Raw genomic sequence first — 27,921 nt, forward strand, 5'->3', positions numbered from 1 at the left:
GTTTCTGACACATACTCACATGGACCTAAGTCCTCTTCTATGCTTTCATTCCCCTAGTGCCATAATTCTTTTTTAAGTTTTCCAAATTTTATTTACTTATAATAAATGTTATATTGTAATATACATTATATCCTAATTCAACTTGTAAGCTGATTTTGAAATTCAGTTTTCAGTTAGCTTGAATTATTAGTTGAAAATGAGCAATTAACAGTTATGTTTTGAAGATTTACTAACCCTCACCAATTTTATTTTTATTTGAATGCTTTAGTTACCTTGGGCATATTTAACAATTCTTATAGAGGCTCTGGAAAATCTAATAAGGCTCTTTCCCTCTGCTGCTGGCCTTGCTCACTTAACCTCACCTCAATCTTCTTGAGCTTGAGAAGTAGGACTTTCCATTTTACATACAAGAAAAGATGATACTTTAAAATAAAAGGCACCATTTAAAAAAATTATTTTTGTACCAAAAGAAATGGAACAGATTATTTTGCCTTTTCATGGAGGTGTGGGTAGCATCATAAGTTACCCATAATTATGATTTAAAACAATGCATTTGCATAAATATTTTATTGGCTGTCTTAATGCCCTTTGAATTTTAACTGACTACTATAATCATACTTTGGAATATGACTTTAGGCAACACAAATGATAATTTTAAAAATATGTCTTAAGAAGGCTGAATGATATCACATTTAGTTTCAAACCATGCTGGCTAGGAAACAATCTTAGTGCTTCCACATATATATCTCTCTTGTTGAATAAGTAACCTGAATTTTCTAAATCTCAGTTTTTCACTGTAAAGTGAGGATGAAATTTATCTTGCAAGGTTTTTTGAAAGAATCAGATAAGATAATGAATGTAAATCATTATAATGCCTGAGCCATTACATATTAAAATTCTATTCACCTTCTCTTCTGGCAGCTAAAATCTAAATAGCTATGTTTGTTATGCATCATATTGAATTAGTAATTAGAAATTAAACAAAACTATATGTATTGATTTCGACAAATCAAGTGTGTGTGTGTGTATATATATATATATAATATTTTTTAATGTCCAGTTAGAAGCATATAGCACCATCATTAGTTTTTGATGTAGTGTTCAATGATTCATTAGTTGTGCATAACACCCAGTACTTATTATCACATGTGTCTTCCTTAATACCCATCCTCCAGTTACTCCATCGCCCCATCCCCCTCCCTTCTGTAACCTTCACTGTGCTCCCCGGAGTGCAGAGTCTCTCATGGTTTGTCTCCCCCTCTGATTTCTTCCTGTTCAGTATTCCTTCCCTTCCCCTGCAGTCCTCCACACTGTTCTTTATTTTCCACATATGAGTGAAACCATATGACAATCGTTCTTCTCTGCTTGACTTATTTCACTCAGTATAATCCATTCCAGTTCCATCCGTAAAGTATATATCATCTTTTGCAAAAGGGAAAAAGCTAGCATCTTGATGTGAATATTCTAAAAGTCAACAGATCTCACTCAGATGATGCCTTGTTGGCTGTGTAATTACACCTAGTCTACTCCTGGGGTTCTCTTTTTTTTTTTAATTTAAATTCAATTAGCCAACATATATACATCATTAGTTTTAGATGTAGTGTTCAATAATTCATCAGTTGCATGTAACACCCAATGTTCAGCACATCACATGTTCTCTTTAATTCCCATCACCCATAATCCTAACCCAAACCCCACCCTCTCTCCTCCAGTATCCCCCAATTTGTTTCCTATAGTTAAGAGTCTCTCATGGTTTTTCCTTCCCTAATGCCATTCTAACAATTTATATTTTTTCAATTATTTTAGCCATGGAAAGTCCCCATAAAATTAAGAAATGACATTAACACAACATATCAGAAAGAAGGGTATAGCCCTAACTGTGCCAGTGGTAATTTTCATGGGTATCAACCCTAGTTATCCAAACTAATGATCTAAATGCAATGAAATATGCTGATAGTTGAGTATAATTGCCTGAATGTAATTAAATTAGGATTAAGTTCTTTGTAGACAAAAAGTTTTGGTTAGTTTTAAATCAGTGAAGAAATTAACATGAGCTCAAATCAATAACCTGAGATCTAAAAAAAGAGAGAGAGAGAGAGCAGAGAGTGGGGGAGAATCAGTTGCATAAACATGGCTTATCACCTAGCCTTTGAAACATACTAAAGTTTTCAAAATTAATCTGATAACTCTGAGGTTGGAATACTACAAAAGAGAAAATATTTATGCCTGCAGGATTAACAACATGTATATGCAACTATAGAATATTACTAACTTCTACTTTAGAATTTATATGTACAGAAGTAAATGTATGGATGTATGTGGGCAAACAATTAGCAACCTTTCATCTTCTTCCCCAAAGCATAAATCTCACGTTCCAGAAGATCCTATTGAAAACACTGACTTGGGTGATGAGTTTACTCATAGATCTGCATGGACTCAACATTCCTTCTCAGGAAGAAACGTTATTTCAGCAAACAGTGTAGAAAATCAACTAGTGAACAATCATCCCTTATTCAGCATAACAAAATCCACAATAGGGGTAAATTACATAAATGTCATCTATGTGGAAAAGGCTTTAGTAATTCCTTTAGACTTGGATGACATAAGATGACTCACATTGGAAAGAAGACATTTAAATGTCATCTGTGTAGGAATGGCTTTCTGCATAGCTCTGCCCTTAGAAACCACAATCAAGCACACAATGGAGAGAAACCATATAAATGCCATCTGTGTGGGAAAGTCTTCAGTCAGAATTCTTACCTTAGACAATATGAGAAAAGTCACATAAGAAAGAAACTATATGAATGCCATCTATATAAGAAGACTTTCATTCACAGTTCCTACCTTAGAAAACATGAGAGAATTCATTCTGGAGAGAAATGCTATAGATGTCATCAATGTAAGAAAACTTTTAGTCAGAGCTCTGACCTTAGCCAACATAAGTTAACCCACACTAGAGAGAAACCACATGTATGTATCTTATGTGAGAAAGCTGTTAGTCGATGTGCTGAACTTAGATGACATAACAAAAACATACAGGAGAGAAACCACATGTATGTCATCAGTGTGGGAAAGTCTTCAGTCAATATTTTGATCTTAGATGACATGAGAGAACACATGCCAGAGAGCAACCATGTGAATGTTGACTATGTGGGAAATTCTTCAGTCAATATTCTTCCCTTAGATGATATGAGGGAACCCAACATTGGAAAGGAAATCAAGAGTGCCTTCATAAGTATTCTGACCTAAGATGACATGGTATTACAGATGCAATGAATGTGGAAGAAATATCAGTAAGAGCTTTAACATTCAAAGTCACCAAAGGATGCACATGTTGAAGAAACAGCCAGTAATCAGCATGGGAGACATTTCTGTCCTCATACTCCTCAGGCAAGATATGCATTTACATATGGAAGCGAATCCAATGTATGTCGTCTATGTGGCAAAGCTTTCGGTCATGGTCTAATCTCAGATGATGTGGCAGAACTCATATAAAAAATATAATAATATAGATGTTTTCAGCAGCAGCTCTCAACTTAAAGACACTATAGCACTTGTGCAGAGGATAACTGTTCTTTATGAAAAATGTGGCATAAAATATAGGAGTATGAAATGATCTGGCAATATTAAATATACATTTTTTAAGAAGTTAAACTTTTACTATATTTCAACACTTGCAAATATTTGAACAATAAAACCTGTTGCTAAAGAAGCTAAATGTTGGTGTTCTAGTTTTCTCCTTGTAGATTCAATTCTGTACTACTCAGCCTTGTACTACTGTACTACTCAGCACTGTACTACTCAGTGGGTTAGAAACTCAGCAAGACTCTGTGAGTCCCCCTTTCTCCAAGTCCCTTCCACACAGCTCAGCTCCACTCATTCCAACTTTCCACCAACACCGTCTGTCTCCCTTCATCCTGTGGTGGTGACACAACTGTGATCTTCAGCCCCATTTTCCAGGTTTCTCAGAGGTCATGACCCTGAGAGGCAACATCACAGAGGCACTATCACAAATATCTATTCTAAAATTTTTGGTCGCCCTTGAGCTTATGTCTCTGCTACTGGAAGCAATGTGGTGCTAGAGAGGGAGGCAGCTCTGCCCTCCCCACCCCCAGGAAGGTCCTTCGCTTTTGTCCCCAAACATCTGAATTGAGCTAAATAGGAGCAAGAGTTAATTCTGTGATCACAATCTTTATTTTATTAAGGCAATTCCTAACTTAGGTATCCTTCAGTCACCTTAGAAACTTGATTGGTAAAAGTGCATCTTTCCTGCTTTCATTTTTTTCTAAGAGGGGGACGGGGAGAGTGAGAGGGAGAGAATCTTAAGCAGGCTCCATGTCCAGCACACAGCCTGATGTGGGGCTCAATCTCACAACCCTGAGATCATGACGTGAGCTGAAATCAAGAGTTGTACACCTAACCAACTGAGTCTTCCAGCCTCCCCTCCTAGTTTCAACTTTCAAGCATCATTGAAAGAGTTCTTTTAAAGCCACTTCCTTAGGACAGTGTCTTCAGTTTCTTACCCACCCCCACCCCACTGAATGAACGGTATTTTATTTCTTTGCATAATTCATGTTTTTGTTGTTGAATACTGGATATTTTGAGCATCACAATGTGTTAATTTTGCAAACGACAGTTTTCTGCCTTACCAGTGTTTTGTTTGCTTGTTTACAGCTTGTATGGATTGTGTTGTTTGTTTAGTGATTTTCTCAAGTTTTTGTTAAGGGCCTTTGTCATGAGTGCCCACAGCTGGATGGGTGCTTAGAAAACACCTGAGAGCATCATGTGAGTTCACCTTCAGCACTGGAGCGACTGCAAGTGAAGGGAAGGTGGGAGCTAATTTCCTGGTAAGCCTCGGAGCAGAGTGCCAGCAGGCTTACCCAGATGCCCGTCCAGCTGTGGGCATCTGTGTGGCCTTGATACTGCCCAGTGCACAGCAGATTTTCAGTGCTCTTCATCCCTCAGGTATGTCCCAGCATCATCCCTCCTAGGTTTTTCAGTCTGCCTGACTCAGGTTGATCTTTGCCCAGAGAAGTGCTGCTAGTGTATTTCATTGAAATGCTCTTGAGAGTGCCTAAAAAGTTCTGAGCTCCTAAAAAAGTTCTGAGGCAGTTGAAACAAAGGAAAGCCCCTGAGCTTGTCCCTCTTGGAGTCCCCAAAGAGGTTAGAACACACAACCACAATTCTTTGAGAACAATCAGTCTTGCTGGCATAAGAACACTCTCTGTCATATTCCTAACCCATTGTATGAGGCCAGCAGTACCCTGATACCAAAGCCTAACAAAGATTCTACAAGAAAATAAAAGAAGGTGTACACCAATATGCTTCATAAATATTGAAAGAAAAATCTTCAACAAAATACTAGCACAATTATTCAACAGCATTATTGACCAAGCAGGATTCTACTACTGGAATGTAAGCATTGTTCAATGTAGACAAAACAATTAATGTAATATAGAACATTAATAAAATAAAAATAAATGAAGGTGGTGCCTGGGTGGCTCAGTGGGTTAAGGCCTCTGCTTTCGGCTCAGGTCATGATCTCAGGGTCCTGGGATCGAGCCCCACATCCGGCTCTCTGCTCAGCGGGGAGCCTGATTCCCTCACTCTCTCTCTGCCTGCCTCTCTGCCTACTTGTGATCTCTCTCTGTCAAATAAACAAATAAAATCTTTAAAAGAAATGAACGAAGACCACAACTGATGCAGAAAAAGCATCTATAAGATTCAATACCCTTCTTAACAAAGCCCTTCAAAAAATCAATAATGAAAGGAAACTTCATCAGCATAATAACCATATGGGTAAATCTACAACTAACTTCAGACTCAATGTTGAGAGACTGAAAGCAAAGGTGTTAATGTTTCACATAGTAGTGGAACATTTAGCCTGAGTAATTAATCAAGAAAAGGCATCCAAATCGAAAAGGTATAAATAAAGTTATCTTTCTGCACAAATTACTCAACCATATATATAGAAAACTCTAAAGGATACACAGGCACTGCTAGAGCTAACAAATACTTTCAAACTGCAAGATACAAAATTGACACCCGAAAACCAGTAGCATTTCTATACAAAAAGAATAAACAACTAGAAACATAAATCAAGTAAACAGTTCAATCCCTAGAGACAATGTTCAGTTGTAAAGGACATAAAAGGAGAACACTGATATACAGTGTCAGGTCAATTCATCTCCAAAATGATTGGCCAAAGGCATTAAAGAGGACTATTTAAGGAAGTGTTGGGCCTCAATAATCTTTTTCTTTTTCTTTTTGATACAAGACTCAGCTGAAAATTCTGTGGGAAATAAAATAATATGTAGTAAGATCATGAACTGCATTTTTATTAATGAACATCAGCCTAAATTTGACCAAATAAAATATAATTATCTGCTGCTAAAATAAAAGCTACAAAATAGAAAAGTATCAAATAAAAACCTCACTGATAATGGGGACTGACATAGGATAAACCATGAGAAATATTTGCTACACTTATGGAAATTAAAGAGAATAGGAAAATAAATGGTTTATTTACCTTCCTTTTGGAAAGTCATGGTGTTTTGGGCTGGGTGTCAGAGGGGCAGGTGTGAGGCATACCTTGGAGACAGGCATGATCACCATCAGGTTCATCAGTCCCCTGCCAGGCTTCTGCCACTCCTGATGCCCTCCAAACCCTGGGCTCCAACAAGGATTTAGGACATCTCTTCCAGCTGGCATGGGTGTGTTGGAACAGTCATTGGAGCCTAAATAAATTCACCAGCCAATTGCGGACATCTGCAGATGGGACAATGGGCTGGAGGAGGGAAGGCTCTGGATGGGTTGGCTCTCAGCCACCTGAAGGCCAGGGCTAAAGGAGAAAGAATGCTCAGTGAAGTCACATGAGTGAGTGTTGTGCAACACGATCGCTCCATTGTGACATAGCAGAGCCTCGGCCTAAGACTGGCTGGTGGGGCAGGCATGAACACCCATTCCAGGGCACGAGGCTGGACTGAGCCTCCCCGGCTCCCACGCTCTGGCTCTTCTGCTGCCTTCCTTCCGGATGCCCTCGTGCCAACCCTACTGATGAGACCACCCCAACCTGGGCTCCTCCTCTTCTGGGTCTCAGGCACAGGCTCATGTCCTGACCTTCCAATCGCATCTTCCTTCTCCACACTAAGGCAGGCAAAGGAGTGAAACACTAAGCTGAACCTTCTGGGTTTGGGAAGGGGATGCCCCAAAACAGGTGCTTAGGAGGAAGTGAGAATAGGATCGCATCAGAAGCAGTATCATGAGGCCAGTGACCATAAAACATATTATGGGGAATTCCAGAGAGCCTTGGGATCTCTGACTGATGAGGGGACTAGAGTGCAGTGTGAAAGCGACATGCCCTAGAGCAGCAGAATTCGAAGACAAAACCTTGAAAAACCATTTCTCAAAAATTTTACAGTGTCGAAAAAGATGCAGAATTTTTGTAATCCTAAATGGGAACAAGGTGCATTGGGCAGAGGCTGGGTGAACAATTGTGGAAGCTGTGGACAACAGTTCACTGTGTCCTTCACAGTATCCTATGTATGTTCCTGCTCTTAGCGGCTGCCCTCTGATCTGTGTAAGGAGTACCTTCCCTGGTCCAGGAAGCTGATAGGGCAGGGACACTAAGGACAAGAGGTTTTCTGGCATTCCCTAAAGGCGCCTGGAACCCTGGAGCATGATTCCTCATTGTTTGGTTCATTTTGTCAACAGCCTTCTCTTCTGAACATTCCAGCTACCCTGAACATGTACTTCCCTTTGAATGGGGACCACAAAAACATTAAAGTGGGAAGGCCCTTATAAAGATTATTCATCCCATATTTAATTAGGAAAATGTTCAAAACCAATGAAAATAGCAATGAATTTTACATTTAACTCTCATATTCTGCTGCTAACATTTGGGTGTACTTGCCTTGTATGTGTCAGTTCATCTCTCCATGACCTCTCCACTAATTCATCTATTATTTTTATCCATTTCAAAAAAGTTATAGCCAACAGTAAATTTTTCTCAAATAATTCAGTTTATTATTGGAGTTCAGTATTATCACAACTAATTCATTTTACTTAAAATTTTAATTTCATATAAATTTTATATATAAAGTGATGAGTTTTAACCAATATTTGTGCTTATATAACCCAAAGGCCTGTCAAGTTGTAAAATATTAACCTTTACAATGTTCCATTATGCCCTTCCCAAGTCAACCCACTGATAAACCCATTGATAAGCACTACCACTGTTCTGATTTTTCCCCCATGGAAAAATTTTGCCTGTCCTTGAACTTCATATTGATTAAATTATATAGTATGTACTCTGTTGGCTATGGTTTCTTTCAATCAGTATGAGATGTTTTATGTACTCCGTTCATTCAATTCATTACTAAGCGGTAGTATTCAGTTGACTAATCACCACTGGGACTATAAACATTCTATTGATAGAAAGCTGGGTTGTTTTCAGTTTTGGGTGGTTATGAATAAAAATGCTATGAACATACTTGTTCATGTATTTCTGTGGAATTTGCTTAGGATTTGGAGATATGTCCCATCACTTACTGGGAACCCAAGAACCAGATGGGAAACTAGCCCATGGTCATACCCACATCTTAGCAGATCCAGAAAATTTTCTGACAGCACGGGTCTGGGAACTGCTGTGGTCCTACCCTAGTCCTTGACCTGGAGGGAGCCAGGTTTGTAGGGCTTTCTAAACTCATTTCCTCTGGTTCACCATATGCTTTTTACAACATAAAAATTTACTTCAAACCCAATATGGGGTGGAAAAAGTGGAAAATCTTCCAAACTGACATCTAAACTGTGATTTGCATATGACCTCTCCTGAGCCAGCCCTGCCAAAAGCCACCCCTAACCAGTGGGACTGGGTCCCCTGTCCAGCTTCCTGCCTGTTCCTCCACCAGAACCCGAAAGGGAGAACTCCCCAAGGGCTCCAGAAAGAGCATCAGAGAGGCCAAGCCAGCTGAAACGTATCAACACTTGTCGGGAAAACTTCCTTTAGAAGATGTCGTCATTGAGGTTGTGGCAAAATGGTGGAAAAGAGGGGACCTTGTTTCATCTGGTGCCTCGAATTTAAGTGATAGCTATCAAACCATTCTGAACAACTATGAATTTAGCCTGAGGTGTAGGAAAATATATATGGAAATCTACAAGCAGAAAAACAACTGCATATTGCAAGGTAGGAGGTGCAGAGTTGTGAATCTGTGGGGAAATATCAGAAGATAAATGGAAGGGGGAGGGAGCCTCTAGAAACTGGCTACTGAAGAGTGATTAACACTGGAGTGCAAAATAGGACTCTATATCTGCTCCTGTGAGAGACATTCCTTCTTGGAAGGGGCTCAGAGGATAGAAATGGCAGAATTCTAGGGGAGTCACTATGGTCTCAGGATCCTAGGAGAGACAGAAAAAACTGGGTGCCTGAGGAGAAGGAGTTCCCAAGGAGTGGAGCAGGGAAACTGGTTATAGTCAGCAAGCCTAGGAGGGACTCTCAGCTCAGGTTGCCATAAACTGGGAGCCGGGCTGGTAGCGACACTGCTCTGTGCCTGAGCACCTGGAAAAAGACTGGAATGTGCTGGCTGGTTACCAGCACCTGGGAGGGTTGAAACAGTGGCACTCATGACCAGGCAACAGCTCTCAGGGTGGAAGTGCCCCAACAAGGACAGGAGGGCAGCACCCAGCCATGACCTGGGAGAAGCTGAGCTGGGTGCAGGCACGGTCCACAAATGCTTGCAGTCCCCAAGATACACAGCACAGAGATGCTCAGGGGTCCTTGGGAGTCCCCCAAGGAGGATTGCAGTGGACACAATCCGTGGACTTCTGTAGTGCTTCATGCACAGAGAAGTGGAGAAGGTTTGACCGGGAGAGTTTATTGAAGAGGGGGGATGATGATCTTGTGGCTCTGGCCTAGAGATCCAGTTAGGGCCATTTTTGCTCTGACCCTTTGAAGAGGTGCAGAAAGTCACCAGGGAACAAAAGCCACACAGAGGACTAGCTCACCTTGAGCCCATCCCATGGATAAGGGGTGGAAACACTCTGCTCAGGCAAAGAAACCTGAGAAGAAGCACAACAGGCATGCCCGCAGAAAACAGACTGGAAGAACAGGTGAAGGACAAGCTTATGAATCCCGGAGACTAAAACGCCAGCACCAGGGGAGACAGTAGGTTGAGCTCCAGGTGTTTCTTCTCAACTCGTTTATCCTTCAGTCTAAAATTTTACACCTTTTTTTAAACCTTTTTCTTATTTTAAGTAGACTCTTATTTGATCAAATTATGTTTTTTTTAAAGATTTTATTTATTCATTTGACAGACAGAGATCACAAGTAGGCAGAGAGGCAGGCAGAGAGAGAGGAGGAAGCAGGCTCCCTGCTGAGCAGAGAGCCCGATGCGGGGTTCGATCCCAGGACCCTGGGATCATGACCTGAGCTGAAGGCAGAGGCTTTAACCCACTGAGCCACCCAGACACCCTGAAATTATGTTTTTAAGTCACTTTTTAAACTTTTTCTCTCACATCTACATTTTATAGATTTGTGCCAGTTTTATGCCTACTCCTCTTTTCAATGGATTCATACACACACACACACACACACACACACACTCTGTATTCTTTGCAATTTTGAGATGCAGTGTCTTCAAACATAGACCAAAATTCAGTCAGGAACAAGGAGATCGCCCCACTTTGTCCACCCTGTGAGAGTATCATCTCTCTTCACTCCCTCTTTTTTATTGCTTTGTTCATTTTGGCTTTGTTCACTTTTCTGTGATGTGTTTACTTCTATTTTTGTTCACTTTTCTTTGTTTCACTTTTCTGGCTTCTGACCACTTTGGGCTTTTTCTAGGGTGCATTTTTCTTGGGTCGTGGTTGACATTTTGGACTCTCTTCATTTGCTCACCCATCCTTTCCCGGGCAGAATGACTAGAAAGAGGAGCTCCCAGCATAGGAAAGAACCAGAGGCAATGCTCTCTGCCACAGAGTTAATTGATATGGATATAAGCAAAATGTCAGAGATGGAATTAAGGATAGCAATTAGAAAGTTAATAGCAAGGCTTGAGAAAAGCATACCTGACAATACAACATCTCTAAGGGCAGAAATGAGATCTAACCAGGCCAAACTTAAGAATGCCATGAATGAGATGCAATCCATGTTGGATGCTCTCACAGCTAGGGTGTATGAAGCGGAAGAGAGAATAAGTGATTTAGAGGACATGCTGATGGAAAGAAATGAAGCTGAGGAAAAGTGAAATAAGTTGAGCAGAGCAAGACAATTATCATACGGTTTCACTCATATGTGGATTATAAAGACTAATGCAGAGGACCATAGGGGAAGGGACGGAAAACCGAATGGGAAGAAACCAGAGGGGAAGACAAACCATGAGAGGCTCTGGACCCCGAGAAACAAAGTGAGGCTTGCAGAAGGGAAGGGGGTGGAGGGGTCGGGTAACCAGGGGGTGGACATTAAGGAGGGCACGTAATGTGAAGCGCACTGGGTGTTATACTCAACGAATGAATCTTTGAGCACTACATCAAAAACTAACGTACTATATGTTGACTAATAGAACTTATAAAATAAAATACATTAAATAAAATTAAAAAGGTTGAACTCCTAAAAATATTTTTAAATAAATTATACAGTTCAATGCACTAGAAGAGTCATACAAAATTTAGAAGCATATTCTGAATGATTCTTTCTCTATGTAATTCCAGAAAGTGCACAATAAGTTTTAAGTACTTTGTTCTGGAACTTATTAAAATATGATGTCCCGGGTGGGCGATGGGGGATGGGGTGGGAGATGTCATTAAATGTGTCACAAGGAAATCTGAGTTTTCCTTTTTTTTTTTTTTTTTTAAGATTATTTATTTATTTTTGAGAGCGAACGAGCATTAAAAGCAGTAGGGGTGGAGGGAAAAGAAGTCCTCCCTCTGAGCAGGGAGCCTAATGTGGATCAGGACCTGAGCCTCAGGCAGATGTTTAAGCCACTCAGGTGTCTGGAAAACCTTCTTTTCTTTTCATTTCTCTTTTCTTTACTTTATTTTTCTTTTATTTTCCTTTCTTTTCTTTCCTTTTCTCTCCTTTTTTTCTTTCTTCTGTTTAAGGTTAATTTTATTATATGCATGTTAATTTCAGAGTTTTGATAAGTATAATCTAGTTACGTAAGATGTTAACACTGGAGTAAACTGAGTGACAGGTTTGCAACTCTAAATCCAAAACGACTATACCGGGCGCCTGGGTGGCTCGGTGGGTTAAATCCAAAACAACTACAAAATAAAAGTTAGAAAATAGTCTTTATACAAAACATACATCTGACAATATGGACAGTTATGAATTGTGGGCTATTCTCTTGCTGAGGGATGTTTTCTTTTCTTTTTTTTTTTTTTTAAATTATGTTCAGTTAGCCAGCACACAGTACATCCGACTTTTCAATATCAGTATAGATGATAATATTGCCAGAATTGTGAAACAGGACCCAGTGAGAACACTTGACTCACATGAAGACCCTTTTGAGAAAAGAGGGAGGAGAGTCTGAAATGCACTTGAAGGAGTGGGGGAAGAACAATGTACAGCCCAACCATCCTTAGGTATTCATGGACCAAATCATTAAATATTCAATTAAAATAAAACAGCAGTGGATTTAAGACTACATCACGAACATCATGTATCTGTAATGCAAGAATGCGTTTCCCCCTTATATCTTTATTTAAGATTTTTGCAAAATTAAAGGAAATAGGTTTCCAGCTTTGCTGAGATTATAACTGATAAATCAAATGTATCCAATGTGATAATTTGATAGATGTATACGTTGGGAAGTGATCACCACACTCAAATGCATGAACACATCCATCACCTTACATCGCCTAACGCACCTCTGTGTGTGTGTGCCCGCACATGCACTGAGAAATCTTCACAAATTATACCTTAAAAGATGAAAAAACAATGGAAATGTTAATAATTTTAAAAGGTCCAAAATTAGTATATGCAAATTTTAATTATAAAGAGAGTGAAAGGTATGTTATCCTCTGCCAAGCCCCATGCCGGTATATAGTTTATTATAATTGGAGTGTGGCCCTGAGGCACTGGTGCCACTGTGGCCAAATAGAACAAAGGGCCAAGGTGTTGTTTGAGGCCAGGTGGGGAATAAGAGAATTGGGATAGCATGGGAATATGGGTGGGGCTGGGATCATGCTGATGGTCATGGGCTGGGGCTATGGCAAGGCCCCCATGAGAATGGGTGAGGCCAGGTGGAGGTTTGAAGGAGACTAATCAAGAAGAAAAGGGAAAAAAACCCAAATAAATAAAATCATGAATGAAAGGGGAGAGATCACAACCAACACCAAAGGAATACAAACAATTCTAAGAACATATTATGAGCAACTCTACGCCAACAAATTTGGCAATCTGGAAGAAATGGATGCATTCCTAGAGACATAGAAACTACCACACATGAACCAGGAAGAAATACAAAATCTGAACAGGCCCATGACCAGTAAGGAGATTAAAATAATCTCCTCAGTAATCTCCAAACAAACAAAAGCCCAGGGCCAAATTTTCCCAGGGAGATTCTACCAAACATTTAAAGAAGAATTAATTCCTATTCTCCTGAAACTGTTCCAAAAAATAGAAATGGAAGGAAGACTTCCAAACTCATTTTATGAGGCCAGCATCACTTTGATCCCCAAACAAGACAAGGATCCCATCAAAAAAGAGAATTACAAACCAATATCCCTGATGAACCCAGATGTGAAATTCTCACCAAAATACTAGCCAATAGGATCCAACAGTCCATTAAAAGGATTATTCACCAGCACCATCTTCCTAGGAACATCGCCAAAGGCAAGGCAAGCAAGGGCAAAAATGAACTATTGGGATTTCATCAAGATCAAAAGCTTTTGCACAGCAAAGGAAACAGTTAACAAAATCAAAAGACAACTGACAGAATGGGAGAAGATATTTGCAAACGACATATCAGATAAAGGACTAGTGTCCAAAATCTATAAAGAACTTAGCAAACTCAACACCCAAAGAACAAATAATCCAATCAAGAAATGGGCAGAGGGGGCACCTGGGTGGCTCAGTGAGTTAAAGCCTCTGCCTTCAGCTCAGGTCACGATCCCAGGGTCCTGGGATCGAGCCCTGCATCGGGATCTCTGCTCAGAGGGGAGCCTGCTTTCTCCTCTCTCTGTCTCTGCCTGCCTCTCTGCCTACTTGTCTGTCAAATAAGTAAATAAAATCTTAAAAAAAAAAAAAAAAGAAATGGGGAGGACATCAATAGACATTTCTGCAAAGAAGCCATCCAGGTGGCCAAGAGACACATGAAAAAGTGCTCCACATCACTCAGCATCAGGGAAGTACAACTTGAAACACAATGAGATACCAAATCACACCCCTCAGAATGGCTAATTTTAACCAGTCAGGAAATGACAGATGCTGGCGAGGGTTCGGAGAAAGGGGAACCCTCCTACACTGTTGGTGGGAATGCGAGCTGGTGCAACCACTCTGGATAACAGCATGGAGATTCCTCAAAAAGTTGAAAATAGAGCTACCCCATGACCCAGCAATTGCACTACTGGGTATTTACCCTAAAGATACAAACACAGTGATCCGAAGGAGCACGTGCACCCAAATGTTTATAGCAGCAATGTCCACAATAGCCAAACTATGGAAAGAACCTAGATGTCCATCAACAGATGAATGGATAAAGAAGAGGTGATATATTTATACAATGGAATACTATGCAGTCATCAATAGAAATAAAATCTTGCCATTTGCGACGATGTGGTTGGAACTAGAGGGTATTGTGCTTAGCGAAATAAGTCAATCGGAGAAAGACAACTATCATATGATCTCCCCGATATGAGGAAGTGGAGATGCTACGTGGGGGGTTTGGAGGGTAGGAAAAGAATAAATGAAACGAGATGGGATTGGGAGGGAAGCAAACCATGAGAGACTTTTAATCTCACAAAACAAACTGAGGGTTCCTGGTGGAGGGGGGTCGGGAGAGGGTGGTGGGGTTATGGACATTGGGGAGGGTATGTGCTATGGTGAGTGCTGTGAAGTGTGTAAACCTGGTGATTCACAGACCTGTACCCCTGGGGCTAATAATACATTATATATTTATAAAAAAATTTAAAAAATTAAAAAAAGAATCAAAAAGGAGGAGATAAAAAGACTTAGAGCTACACGGGTCCACATGGGGACTGGCCAGCACCCACGATTTAGGTCCCAACACAAAAGTCCAAAGAAGCCAGTTCCAAAAAGACATGGAGCAAAGGATGGCATTGCTCTGAATATCCAAGCACAGGCAAAATCCCAAGGACAGAAAGGAGAACTGGGAGGGCAACAGGTACAGTGAAGGGACCCTGGAAATATGTCCTGGATCCAGAGTTTCAGCTGGGAAAGTGAGGCGCTTGGACATGGAGGACACTGGTGGGTCCACAACAGCGTTAATGTACTTGGTGCCAGGAGAAAAGATGCCTCATAGGATCCGAACAGGAAATTCTAGCTGAGGAGAGGAATAGGCATCCATGGTTACTGGACTCTTGATTTCAGCTCAGGACATGATCAGGCCCTGATCTGGAGCTGCACTGGACCTGGAGCCTATCTAAGATTTTCTCTCTGCCTGTGTCCCTCCTCCCCCAACCCGTGCTTTCATTCTTTCTCTCTCTCTCTTTTTCTCTCTCTCTCTGACTCTAAAAAAAAAAGAAAAGAAAAGAAAAAAAAAAAGAAAAGAATAGAAAAAGATGGGGTCCCTGATCAAAGGAATGCGACTGATACAAAGCGAGGGTTAAGCAAAGCTTTATTTTTACACCTGGCATCAGAAGTCAGATTGACTGGTCAGGGCTGCCTCGCAAGAGAGCGACCCCGCCCTGATCTTACAAGCTAGTTTTAGAGGGCATAACCGCAGACCCCAAGGTATGTGGCTTCTATTGTTAGGGGTTTATTCCCAGAATCGATTCCCAGAATCAATACGGAACCCATATCAGGAACTGCTGGGCTGTTTATTCCCGGAATGAAGTCCGTGGATGTAAACAACAATATGGCTACCTAGGCAATATGGAGTCGCTCTGGCTAAGCAGGCCCTAATAGTTAAACAGGTTGTAATATTAAATCGGCCCTAAGCGAGAAAAAAAGAAACAGGCATACATTCAAAGCTTTGTTATTTGTACAAAATGTATGTATTCTGAAAAGCATATCCACACATACATATGGAATATAATGCATGAAAATGCTGGACAAGAAGGGATACTTCATGGGTCCCGCCTACCGACAGGAAAGAGGATTGGATTGGTGGGTGTCAAGTGCCTGAAAGGTCACGTGACGTTGGGCCAGTAGAAAAGTCAGGGAGGGAGGGAAGTGGCCATTTCTGACCATTCCTCGGGCACGCTGGACACAGAGGCTCCTCCAGCAGAGTCCCTCTGCAACCTTTTAAGCCTCTACTGGGAGACAGGAGGAGCACCGCTGCATTTCAGGTGGGTTTTGGGACAGTGGGTCCTCAGTGGGTTTTCAGTGCGTCCTCAGTTCAGCTGTCAGAGAAATGAGACAGGGAGGAAATTATGGAGGGATGTAGCTTACTTCATTGGGTTAAGCATTGGAAAGCATTTTCTGAGAGGAGAGACTGGTCAAAAGCAGTCCTCGTGATTCCCTGAGGTTGTAATTCTAAGGGAAATTTGGCCCACAGTCTGAGGGGTGCGGGATCTTGGAAATGCTGTGACAAAATCCTGTTCCATTTGGCTGTGGGCACTGAAAGCGTAAAGAAGGAACTTGTTCCCTAGATGTGGAAAGATCCTCATTTCCAATGGATTTGAAGTTAGTTAAGAAAGGGACTCTGAGAAGAGAATATTACAAAAGAGATTACAGGGGTGCCTGGGGGCTGAGTTGTTAAGCTTCTGCCCTCGGCTCAGGTCATGATCCCAGGGCTCTGGGATCGAGCCTTGCATCAGGCTGTCTTCTTCTCCCCCTCTCTCTGCTTGTGTTCCCTCTCTCGCTGTGTCTCTCAAGAAGAGATTACAGAAACCCAGATGGGCAGCTTCCAATCTAGTAGAGGAGAAAGTAGGCTTTGTAAAACGACTTTGTAGTTGAAAATGGCTTCCTGGTGCGTCAAATGCGAAATACAGATTTTGAGAGGAAAGCATAGGTTCTTTCCCATTTTCAACTCTGTGTACCCCATGTTGTATTGCCATAACATGGATTCTTGTGTGTTCATTGGGGCACTGGCTGGTGCCACTGGATATGAGTTGAGGCCAGTTGGAGCATGAGAGGAAATGGAAGGCATGGGAGTCTGGGTGGGGCAGGGTAAGGAAGAAGAAGAGCATACAGGTGGGGCAGTGGCAGGGGTCCCATGAGACTGGGTGTGGCCAGGAGGAGGCTGGAGGAAGCTCTGGTAAGACTGAAAGTTGCCAGGCTGGGACTGGACCATGGCCTTAGAAAGGTCCATTCAAAATCCATTCTCTGTGCAAGACACACCAATCTTAGAGATGGGATGCATGATCAAAGGAGCAAGACTGATACAAAGTGAAGGTTAAGCAGAATTTTATTTTGCACCAAGTATCGAGAATTAACCTGACCGGTCAGGGCCGTCTCTTATGGAGACAGCGACCTCTTCCCAGCTTCACAGACTAACTTTTATAGAGCACAGGTGGCCAAGCAGATCGTAACACACACAGAAAGTTGCGTAGTCGGGTTGGGCCACACACAGGTGGCCAATTGAATTACAATTTACCCTATAGCAGCTCTTTGAACTGGTCTAGCATTCTGGTCAGAACTGGCGCTCAAGTTTGGTGACCAAAGGGCAGGGTTTACATTCTTTGTTAGTTAGGGAGGTTGAGTTTCAGTTGAGTGCCCCTTATTGATGTTCCGGGAACTCTGAGTCATTAATTTTTTTTTGGTAAACAACAAAATGGCCGCTCAACCAATATGGAGTCTCTTAGGCCAAGCGGGCCCCAACACTTAGAGTGGGAAACTTCCCAGAGGGCCAAAAGGATTGGAAATGGAGGCCCTCCCCTTGGGCTAGTGGTGGTGGTACTTGTTGGACTGTTTTGGAAGAAAGATGCTCTCTTGCATTCCAGTCAGGAAGGCCCAGGTGATAGGAATCCAGCCTTCTATCCTCCATTCTCTTTAAAGAATCCCTAGGACAGGGGCACCTACGTGGCTCATTTTCTTAAGTGGCTGACACTTCATTTCAGATCACATCTTGATCTCAGGGTTCTGGGGTCAGGCCCCACATTGGGCTCCAAGCTCAGGCGTAGAGATTCTCTCTCTCCCTCTCCTTCTCCCTCTGCTCTCTCTCTCTCTCTCTCTCTCATTCAAAACAAAACAAAACAAAATGAAGCAGTCGTAGCCTCCAGTGTGTAATTTTCTTAGAGAAAAGAAGTATTCTGGAAAGATGATATGTGTATGACATGATATTACCATGCCTGAAAATGCTGCGCAAGAAGGCATTGTTGATTGGGTCTGCCCTATTAACAAGAAAGACGACCTTGGGGCTATAGAAAAGTCAGGGAGGGAAGGAAGTGGCCCTTTCTGACCATTCCTTTGGCATGTTAGACTCGCAGTCTCCTCCAGTGGAGTCTGTCTAGTACCTTCCTGAGCCTCTGATGAGAGACATTGCATTTCTGGTGGGTTTTGGGACAGCTGCATCCTTAGAAGCTAGAGAAATAGGACAGTGAGGAAATTATGGGGTGATGTGCCTTTTCTCAATGCGCTAAAGACTGGTTCCATATTCTGGAATATTCAGAATATGAAACCATATTCTGAGAAGAGAGACTGATCAAAGGCATGACTGCCAATGCTCTTGACTCCCTGAGGTTCCACTTCCAAAGGAACTGACCCCAATAGTCTGATTGCAGTGGGCTCATGGAGGTGTTGTGACAGAATCTTGGTCCGTTTCTCTGTGGGACTGGGAGCCTAAAGAAGTCACAGGTTCAGGGCACCTGGCTGGCTGAGTTGGTTGTCTGACTTTGTCTCAGGTCATGATTCCAGGGTCCTATAATGGAGCCCCTCATTTGGCTCCCTGCTCAGCAGGTAGTCTGCTTGTCCTTCTGCCCTTACCCTACCTCGAGCTTTCTCTCTCTCTCTGTCTTAATAAAAAAAAATATTCAAAATGAAAAAGAAGTCCCAGGTTCACATGAAGTTAAAAGCTATTCATTTCCCAAGGATTAGAAGAGAGTTAAGAATGGGGCACCGAAAAGAAAACATGGTATCAAAGAGTTGAGACCCTTAGATGGGCCACTTCCCTCATTCCATCAAGAGAAGTGATGTTTTTCCAAGGGATCTTATAGTTGAAAATGGCTTCCTCCGGTGTCAGTGGGGAAATGGAGAGTGTGGAGAGGAAAGGATACCTGCTTTTCCATTTTCAACTCTGAGTGTCCCATGGAGTATTGTCATAGCTTTGATTCTTGTGTAAATCAGGGGCAGTCCTGTCCCTGGTTTTGCTTCCAGAGTGCATTGTGAGAGAACTCACGAGCACCTCTCTGGTAAGTCATTCAAGGCAACTTCACCTGCCTTTCCTAAGGGCACCATCCTGGGGGGGGAGGGGGTGGGCAGGAGAGTATGGAGGACAGGAAGGGATGAGAGGTCACAGGGTGACGACTATGTTTGATCTGGTGGTCCTGAGGCCCCCTCATACCTACTTGGAGAAGAAGGGACAGGAAAGAGGCTTGCATCTGTGTGAATACGACTGTCCTTTTTTTTTTTTTTTTTTTTTTTGACTCAGGAAATCCAGACACCCATCCCCGAGGCAGGCCGGCCAACTGCCACGTCCCTTAAGGAATTAGGACAGATGGCGGGCAGACAGACCCAGCTTGAGCCCTACAGACCCCTGAAAGCCCAGAAAGGGAAGAGACCACCGAGGGCATCCTTAGCACCCAGGGCTCCTGGGCCAGAGGAGGAGGATCCCAGGGTAAGCAGAGGCCGGCATGTGCTGTGAGGAGGGGGTCTGCCATGACTGTGGAGACAGGCTTGGCCCATGGAGAGTTCTGTGTCCATGACTCAGTTGTCTTTTCCTGGGCCAGGACCACCTGCCCCGGAGGCTCGTCACCAGACATAGTGGGGCATTCAGACACAGCGAGGGGCTACCTCAGGAGTGTACGGGCTGCGGTCCAGGCTGGTGTTTGTCCACGTCTCTCCAGAGGGTTCCTTCAGTTCAGCCTGACTCTTGCAATCCCTCCTCCATGTCCCTCCTGGAGAAGCTGGGGAAGCATCCCACGGTCTTCGGAAGGCTGGCACCTCACAAGCCGAGGTGATGCCCCCTGTCCAAAACCACTGATCCTTCTTTCTTCCTCCCCAGGTGAAGTGCAGGGACTGTGGAGCTTTTGGGCACAAGGCATCCAGCAGCAGGTGCCCCATGAAGCACTGGGGCAGGGCCTTCGACCTCCAGGCCTTGGGCTCCAGGAAGCTGAAGGAGAACATAGAACCACGCAGTCAGCAGGACCAGCAGAACCCCGGGCCCTTGAAGCAGGCTGAGAGGGAGAAGGGAGAGGGACCAAGGTGAGGAACGTGGCTTGCTCCTGTCCCCAATCCCAGGGCTGACGTCTAAGGACACTGTGTCTCTGCCCCTGGACACTGTGTGCTGTGCTGTCCTCACACACAGACAGGGAGGGCTGGGGAGGCCGACAAAGGAGTTCTCCATCCTCCAGGGTCCACACTTAGGCTACTCAGCTACCCTTGCTGAATCGGCGAGAGTGTGTGAGTGGTGGGGCTGGTGTCCCCTTACCAGGGGACATATGGGAACCTGGCTAATGCCAAGCAGACTTGCCAGAGCCCCCAAATGCTAGTAGCTCCTAGGCAAACCTGGAGGGCTCCCTGGAGGGCTTTCGGGAGTGGGGGGAAGAATGGCAGGGGAGGGAAAGGACGCTGCTGTCTGAGGCCTCAGGCTTGTGTCCCAGTTTGAAGACGTGAAACTGAGTTTCTTCCACTTCCCACACTTTGTTGTGCAGGCAAGCCCGCCAGAGGGAGGCCCTGCTCCAGAGATTCCCCAGGCAACTCCAAGGCGAGCAGAAGCAAACCTGGAAGGATTGCACAGAATCCTGCAGCTACGTGAGGGTGAGTGTCCCCTGCTTCCTGGCTCCTGTTCTGTCTGGTGGACCCTGATGGGCTTCGTTGCCTTCCGGGGTGAGGACTGACCCCACTTCCGTTCTGAGCCGTGGGAGCTCAGGGGGGCCTCCTCCTCCCCCATTTCCCTTGCTGTCCATCACGGTGCCTTATTCCTGGGATGTGTGTGCACAGTGGGTGTGTGGAGGGAAAGCACTGGAGGACACTCTTCTCACACATAGAACCCTCGATGGAAGAGCAGGGAACTTTGCTTTGGGACACATTCTCCCACATCGTCCATCAAATCTCAGTAGCCTCTGCAGTGGCTCCACAGCGGCAGGATTCCTGTGCTCTCCGGAGCCCAGTAGATGGTCCGCTGGAGGAACCGAAGATGTTTTTGCAGAAGCTTTCTCGGTTCCTCCCCGATAGCAAAAGGGTGTCCAGGAGATCCTGTCGAGTATTTATTCCTGACCACCCCTGAGCTGTGGGCCCACCTCCTGTGTACACAGAACCTTTCCTGTCATCCACTGCTGAACTGAACATACTAAGGTCTTGGGGTTTTGTGAGTTTCTTGGTTTTCCTTCGTGGCAATGTTGTCTTGGTGGTGAGGAAAAACTAATGCGCATTTCCGTGTGTTCCTTTTCCCACAGCGTCCACACACACCGATGCCCGTCTATACCACTAAGAGAGCGTCTGTCCTGGAGCCTCCCCTCCCATGGGAGCCACCCTCCCAAACCGCTGACATGAGAGTCGGGTACCACTCAGCTGCTCTCCTCAGAAGCCCTTCAGGGAGCGTCTTCCCCCCTGGTGCACGACATGAGGCACAGAGAGTGGTGACGCCTGACAGACCCCTGGCATGCCAACCCTATGCCAAGGAGGGTGGCCCGGTTGTCCATCTGTCAGGAAAGAGGCCCCGAGGAGACTCCCTCGAAGTTCCCCAGGCTGTGTCCAAGGTAGATGGCGTGCACCATGTCCAGGCACCAGCCAAGGTTCCTGAGGAGAATGCATGTCCTAACGCAAGCCACGGTATGGTTCAGAATTTCCAAAACTACCTCAAGACAGCAGGCAAGAGAGGTGTCCAGATCTCTCTAGAGATGGGCCTGAAGCCCCGAAAGAAAGCACGCTGGAGCCCCTTCCAGCACCACCACAAGAGCATACAGGAAAGCCATCTGGGGGCTTCGGAGAGTCTGTGTCCTCCTGCAAAGAGAAGTGCATGTGGACCCCCAGCGGCACCCCTACTGACCGGGAAGACACCTGCCCCAGTGCACGTCAGCGACCTGCAGCCTGCACACCCGCGACCTCTCCTGGAAACGGTCCAGGCATGCATCGAAACCCCACGTCCACATTCCAAGCCCGCCCCTGGCACGCCTCTGAGAATGGTCTTCACGAGATTGGACAAAGCCTGCTGGAGCTCCAGGTTCCTAACACCTCCCTTGCTCCATCCCGCTGAGAAGTCAGCCCCTCCTGGTCAGGGCCCTCCTGTCATTCAGAAATCCGAGGGATTCTTTGGTCACGTCCCTGTGAGTGTCCTCCATGAGGACCTGCAGGTGTCCTCGTCCTCTGAAGACAGTGAGAGAGAGTGAGACAGCGCACGGCCTCAGAGACTTGTCCTCCAGCCCAGGGGATCCCGAGGAGGTGTCTGTTGAATGGAGGACAAGTCATAGTCCTGGGCTGATGTGTGGAATCAGCACTTCCTCAGCTGCAGTGGATAGAAATGGTGGAGTCTTCATCATGTTGGGTATCCTGCTTTTGGGGAGCGTGCACATGCAAACCGAACACACACTGACACACACACACTCATCATGTAAATAGATGTGACCTTTCAAAAGGTACTTACCCACTGGGATGTCAAGCTTGCTTTACTTAAAGACATTCTCTATGGAATTGAGTGACATGATGCTGATAAATGGTAAATACAAATGTAAATTTAACCTAGGACCTAAACCTGTATTTGGTTAATATCTGAATTGGGAGATTCTGGGTGAAGGCCCCATCTGCAAAGGGTGCTCTGCAAAGAGTGACACAGTGTTTTCTCCGGAGATGAGATTTTCTTGTCTCTGTGATGTGATTTTTGTGGAAATTGTCCTGGGGAATATTTGACCTGGTCTGCTTCTTTTCATGATCAAATGTTATTCCAAAATTGTGTGTAGCTGATGTACCCTTAATAAATTTTCCCCAACTATGACTTAGTGTGCATGTTTTTTTTTTTTTCCCCTTAGCATTTCAGATCCTTTCTGTAACGCTTTTAATTCCTCAAAGCTTGATTACCTAAGAGGAAAGAGGACGTTGGTAGGATCTAGGGCTTCTCAGACACTGAGGATCGCAGGCACACCCTGATCTCCTGCATGAATGGATGCCTAGAGCACATAGCTCCCCTTGCTCCCTGTGCATGTGCCACATGCACTGCATGAGGCCTCAGTCCCACTTTAGTGTCTCATGGGATCAGGCGGTCAGTTTTCCTGCATTCATATTCTGGCATCCCCCTTGCGGTAATGGATACTCTTGCCCCCTTTCTGAAGCCTGGACATTGGGATTTACTGCCCTCCAGATGATTTCCCAAGGCAAGAACATTTGACACTCGGGTAGGTGGTGGTCCAAATATCACCAGTCCCAGGCTCTGTTTCCTCTCTCCCTCAGGAGAATCTCTGATGAGGAACAAGGGAAAAAACCCACAGATATGTAGAGAGATTTCTTTCTTGGGAAGAGCCACTGAGTGCTCCTGCGTCCCTACAGAGCACCTGTTTGGGGAATGCTCCCCCCTCTCTCTGCAGATCTCTGCAGTTGGAATGCAGGGGAACTACTGGTTGAGCACACAAGGTCATTGAACCTCAGAGGGAAGTACAGAAGCCATAGTGTGGGACACCCCAAACCCTCCACACCTGTCATCCATGTGAGGCAGTCTTTGTGTAACCCGGGCCAGAGTCTGGTTGCTTTAGCCTGAGGCTCCTGTCTCATGCGCTGTCTCATGGACTCTGAAGAAAACATAGCATCATGGCTCTTGATTTCTGGCAATTCAAGGAGTATAGAACAAACCAAATCATTTTCTACTTTCTGGAAGTAAAGATCTGTGATCTGTGGGGATCACAGGCGTCAAAGATTAGAAGGGCCTGTGATAGATGGGGCTCTGGGACTGGAACTATGCAGGTAGACTCCATGTTCTTGGCTCTGCCAAGGTAGGGCATAGGGGTGAGGAGGTAGACAGCCTGGACCCAGGGGCATGGATGCCGGGTTCTCTAGCTGGACAATGATGCCATTGGCAGTGATGCAAAAGCTCAGTTGAACAAGTCTGGCTGAGGGCTGTCCTCTTCTCTCTAATAGCCTCTGGTGACTTTCTGCTTCCCTTGTGTCAACCAACCAGACAAAACCCATCTTCTCAAATGTCAATCCCGTCTAGTCCAGATATAGAAACTAAGAAACAAGGGAAAAAACCCACAGATATGTAGAGAGATTTCTTTCTTGGGAAGAGCCACTAAGTGCTCCTGCATCCCTACGGAGCACCTGTTTGGGGAATGCTCCCCCCTCTCTCTGCAGATCTCTGCAGTTGGATTGCAGGGGAACTACTGGTTGAGCACACAATGTTCGACACACTGGTATGGGATTTGGAAATACCAGCACGGTGCCCTCACGCGGAGTCGTCCGGAGTCATTTTGGTGGCAGGGATAGTAGGATTGTCATTAATGCGATTGAAAGGCAGTGTATCCTTTTTTTGACATTTAATAGAATTTTTGCCTATACGACATCAGGTGCATGGGTTTTATTTCTCAGCATTGAAGATGCTTTAAATATTTATTTTATTTCCTTACAGATTAATTATCTCAGAGGAGAATGATAGGATCTAGCAGTTCTTAGACATTCAGAATCTCGGGCATTATTGGCTCTCGTGCCTAAATACATAATAAATTGCATATTAAAATGCATATTAAAAATATTCCCATGAACACCCTGTATGTCTCACTGTGTAAGGCATGCAGCTTGCATTTCACTTTGGCCCATATTGGGATTAGTTATCGAGTTTTAATATATCTGTATGCTGGACTTCTACTTGAAGAAATGGACATTTTGTTGTCTTTCTGAGACATGAGCATTTGGATGTACTGCCCTGCAGGTGACTTTGTAAAGCAAAAATGTTTGACAGTCTGGACAAGTGGTGGTCAAAATACGACCTTAGTCCCAAGTTATGGTTCTTTTCTCACCCAGGTAATACCCAAAGCTCACAGAGGGAATTTCGTAAGAAGAACAAATGAGTGCTCCTTCCTCCCTGCAGAGCATCTGTTTGGGAATGCTTCCTTCTCTCTCTGGAGCTCCCTGTAGTTGGAGTGCCGGGGGTACTGGTTGAGCACACAAAGTCATTAAAAGTAAGAGAGAAGAACAGAAGCCATGCGGTGGGACTCCCCCACACCCTCTGTAACTCCCATCCATGCATTCTTTGTATGGGAGGCTGCTCCCTTCTCCCCTAGGTTCCTGAACGGTGTCTTGCCCACTGCCCCATTAGTGTCTTATGCCTTCTGACAAAAACACAGTAAAAGAGTTCTTTATGTAATATTGATTTTATATGTCATTTTGTCACTGTTTATTTTTTATTTTATTTTTCTTGTTTTATGCCTATGTTTTACAAAGTTAACCTCACTGACATTTTATAATGTACTTATTCTGTATTTATAATGTATTGATTATTAAGCATAATCAATTTTGTAAGTTTCCTCAAAGGGATTGATATATACACAATGCCTAATATCTTCTGTAAGACACTATGAAAGATCAACCATTATGACAAAGATATTTTGAGTTTACGATGCTCATAGAAGCTGTTAGACAATATTAATATCTTATTTAATATCATACACTAGACAAGGAAACATTAAGGGGAGCAAGAAATCTCATTGCACTCCTAATTTCTGCCCAACTCGGGGAGTCATATTTGGAATGATGAAACTGAATGTAGAAAACTTTTCTTGCTTGAATTTTATGAAGACAAAATGATGCATTATATGATAACTGAAACTTTTGTTTTTTGAAACAAGGATGTTCTAGCATAGCCGGTCATTTTGTTATCCTGAGTAATCCACACACGTTAAAGAAACTAATCTCACATCAAAAACCTATGAAGTACTGAGACACCTTGGTGGCTCAGTGGGTTAAAACCTCTGCCTTCAGCTCAGGTCATGATTCCATGGTCCTGGGATCGAGCCCCGCATCGGGCTCTCTGCTCAGCGGAGATTTTGCTTCCCCCCGCCACCCCCTCGCCCCCAGCCTGCCTCTCTGCCTGCTTGTGATCTCTGTCTGTCAAATAAATAAATAAAATCTAAAAAAAGCCAAAAAAACAAGAAACCTTACGAAGTACTATATGCTGACTAACTGAATATATTTTATTTTATTTTTTATAATTTTTAAAAATTTTTTTATTTCTTTTCAGCATAACAGTATTCATTGTTTTTGCACCACACCCAGTGCTCCATGCAATCCGTGCCCTCTCTAATACCCTCCACCTGGTTCCCCCAACCTCCAACCCCCCACCCCTTCAAACCCTCAGATTGTTTTTCAGAGTCCACAGTCTCTCATGGTTCACCTCCCCTCCCAATTTCCCTCAACTCCCTTCTCCTCTCCATCTCCCTACGTCCTCCATGCTATTTGTTATGCTCCACGAATAAGTGAAACCATATGATAACTGACTCTCTCTGCTTGACTTATTTCACTCAGCATCATCTCTTCCAGTCCCATCCATGTTGCTACAAAAGTTGGGTATTCATCCTTTCTGATGGAGGCATCATACTCCATAGTGTATATGGACCACATCTTCCTTATCCATTCGTCCGTTGAAGGGCATCTTAGTTCTTTCCACAGATTGACGACCGTGGCCATTGCTGCTATAAACATTGAGGTACAGATGGCCCTTCTTTTCTCGACATCTGTATCTTTGGGGTAAATACCCAGTAGTGCAATGGCAGGCTCATAGGGATGCTCTATTTTTAATTTCTTGAGGAATCTCCACACTGTTTTCCAAAGTGGCTGCACCAACTTGCATTCCCACCAACAGTGGAAGAGGGTTCCCCTTTCTCCACATCCTCTTCAACACATGTAGTTTCCTGTCTTGCTAATTTTGGCCATTCTAACTGGTGAAAGGTGGAATCTCAATGTGGTTTTAATTTGAATCTCTCTGATGGCTAGTGATGATGAACATTTTTTCATGTGTCTGATAGCCATTTGTATGTCTTCATTGGCGAAGCGTCTGTTCATATCTTCTGCCCATTTTTTAAATATGATTGTCTGTTCTGTGTGTGTTGAGTTTCAGGAGTTCTTTATAGATCCTGGATATCATATTAAAAAAAAAAAGAAATTAGCCTCTTGTCCTTTTCTTTAAATGTAAATGAAATATGTATTATTGGCTACAAAATTGATGGAGTTGGAAAAAATTCTGGAAAACCATTTTTCTTTTTTTTTTTTTAAGATTATAAAGATTTTTTAAAAAGATTTAAAGGCCTGGACAGTCAGCAGATGAATTCTCAGGTGGGGTGGGTGGAGGTCAATGCCCAGTCTCCCACCAGGGATCCTCTGGGCACTTGGTCTGTTTTTCATGAGGACAGACTGAAGACTTTGTGTAACCTCCCAGAACAGAGCCCTGAGGGCTTTCCTGGGAGTCTGACTACGCCAACCCAGGTTGGAGTTCTATGTAGACCTCAGTTCTGGTGACAGGATACAGAATTAGGATTCCGGGCTCTATTATGTATGGCAGCATGTGAGCTTGGCATTGATTTCGCAATAGGGTACTTGGCTTGAACCTCGGGGCTGCCGCCAGCACCAAGGCAAGATCCCATGGTGGCACCTGGAGGTTTATCCTGTGATGCACCTGTGATCAGATCTGTGGTCAGATCCTGCAATCAGATTTGTGGTGAGCTTTA

At 43.8% G+C, this 27,921-nt stretch overlaps 2 protein-coding genes across 3 annotated transcripts in view; one reads left to right on the forward strand and one right to left on the reverse strand.

Annotated features, from left to right (window-relative positions):
- LOC131820370 (zinc finger protein 705A-like) overlaps positions 1 to 6,823 on the reverse strand; it is a 36,754-nt gene extending 29,931 nt beyond the window's left edge. Inside the window, exon 1 of one of the 2 annotated variants that reach the window (XM_059155943.1) lies at positions 6,592 to 6,823. The gene's annotated coding sequence lies outside the window, so the exon portion shown is untranslated. Of the gene's footprint in view, positions 1 to 6,529 lie in introns of both variants that reach the window. The other variant, XM_059155941.1, reaches the window with a different exon arrangement.
- Positions 6,824 to 15,188: 8,365 nt separating this feature from the next.
- On the forward strand, positions 15,189 to 22,608 carry LOC131820391 (putative protein FAM90A14). The gene is made up of 5 exons (XM_059155965.1): positions 15,189 to 15,341; positions 19,710 to 19,895; positions 20,283 to 20,482; positions 20,932 to 21,037; positions 21,676 to 22,608. The coding sequence occupies exons 1-5, from the start codon at positions 15,189 to 15,191 to the stop codon at positions 22,606 to 22,608; spliced, it is 1,578 nt and encodes a 525-aa protein (XP_059011948.1).
- The last annotated feature ends 5,313 nt before the right edge of the window (positions 22,609 to 27,921 follow it).

Source organism: Mustela lutreola, chromosome 18, assembly GCF_030435805.1.
Source record: "Mustela lutreola isolate mMusLut2 chromosome 18, mMusLut2.pri, whole genome shotgun sequence".
Taxonomy (NCBI): Eukaryota; Metazoa; Chordata; class Mammalia; order Carnivora; family Mustelidae; genus Mustela; species Mustela lutreola.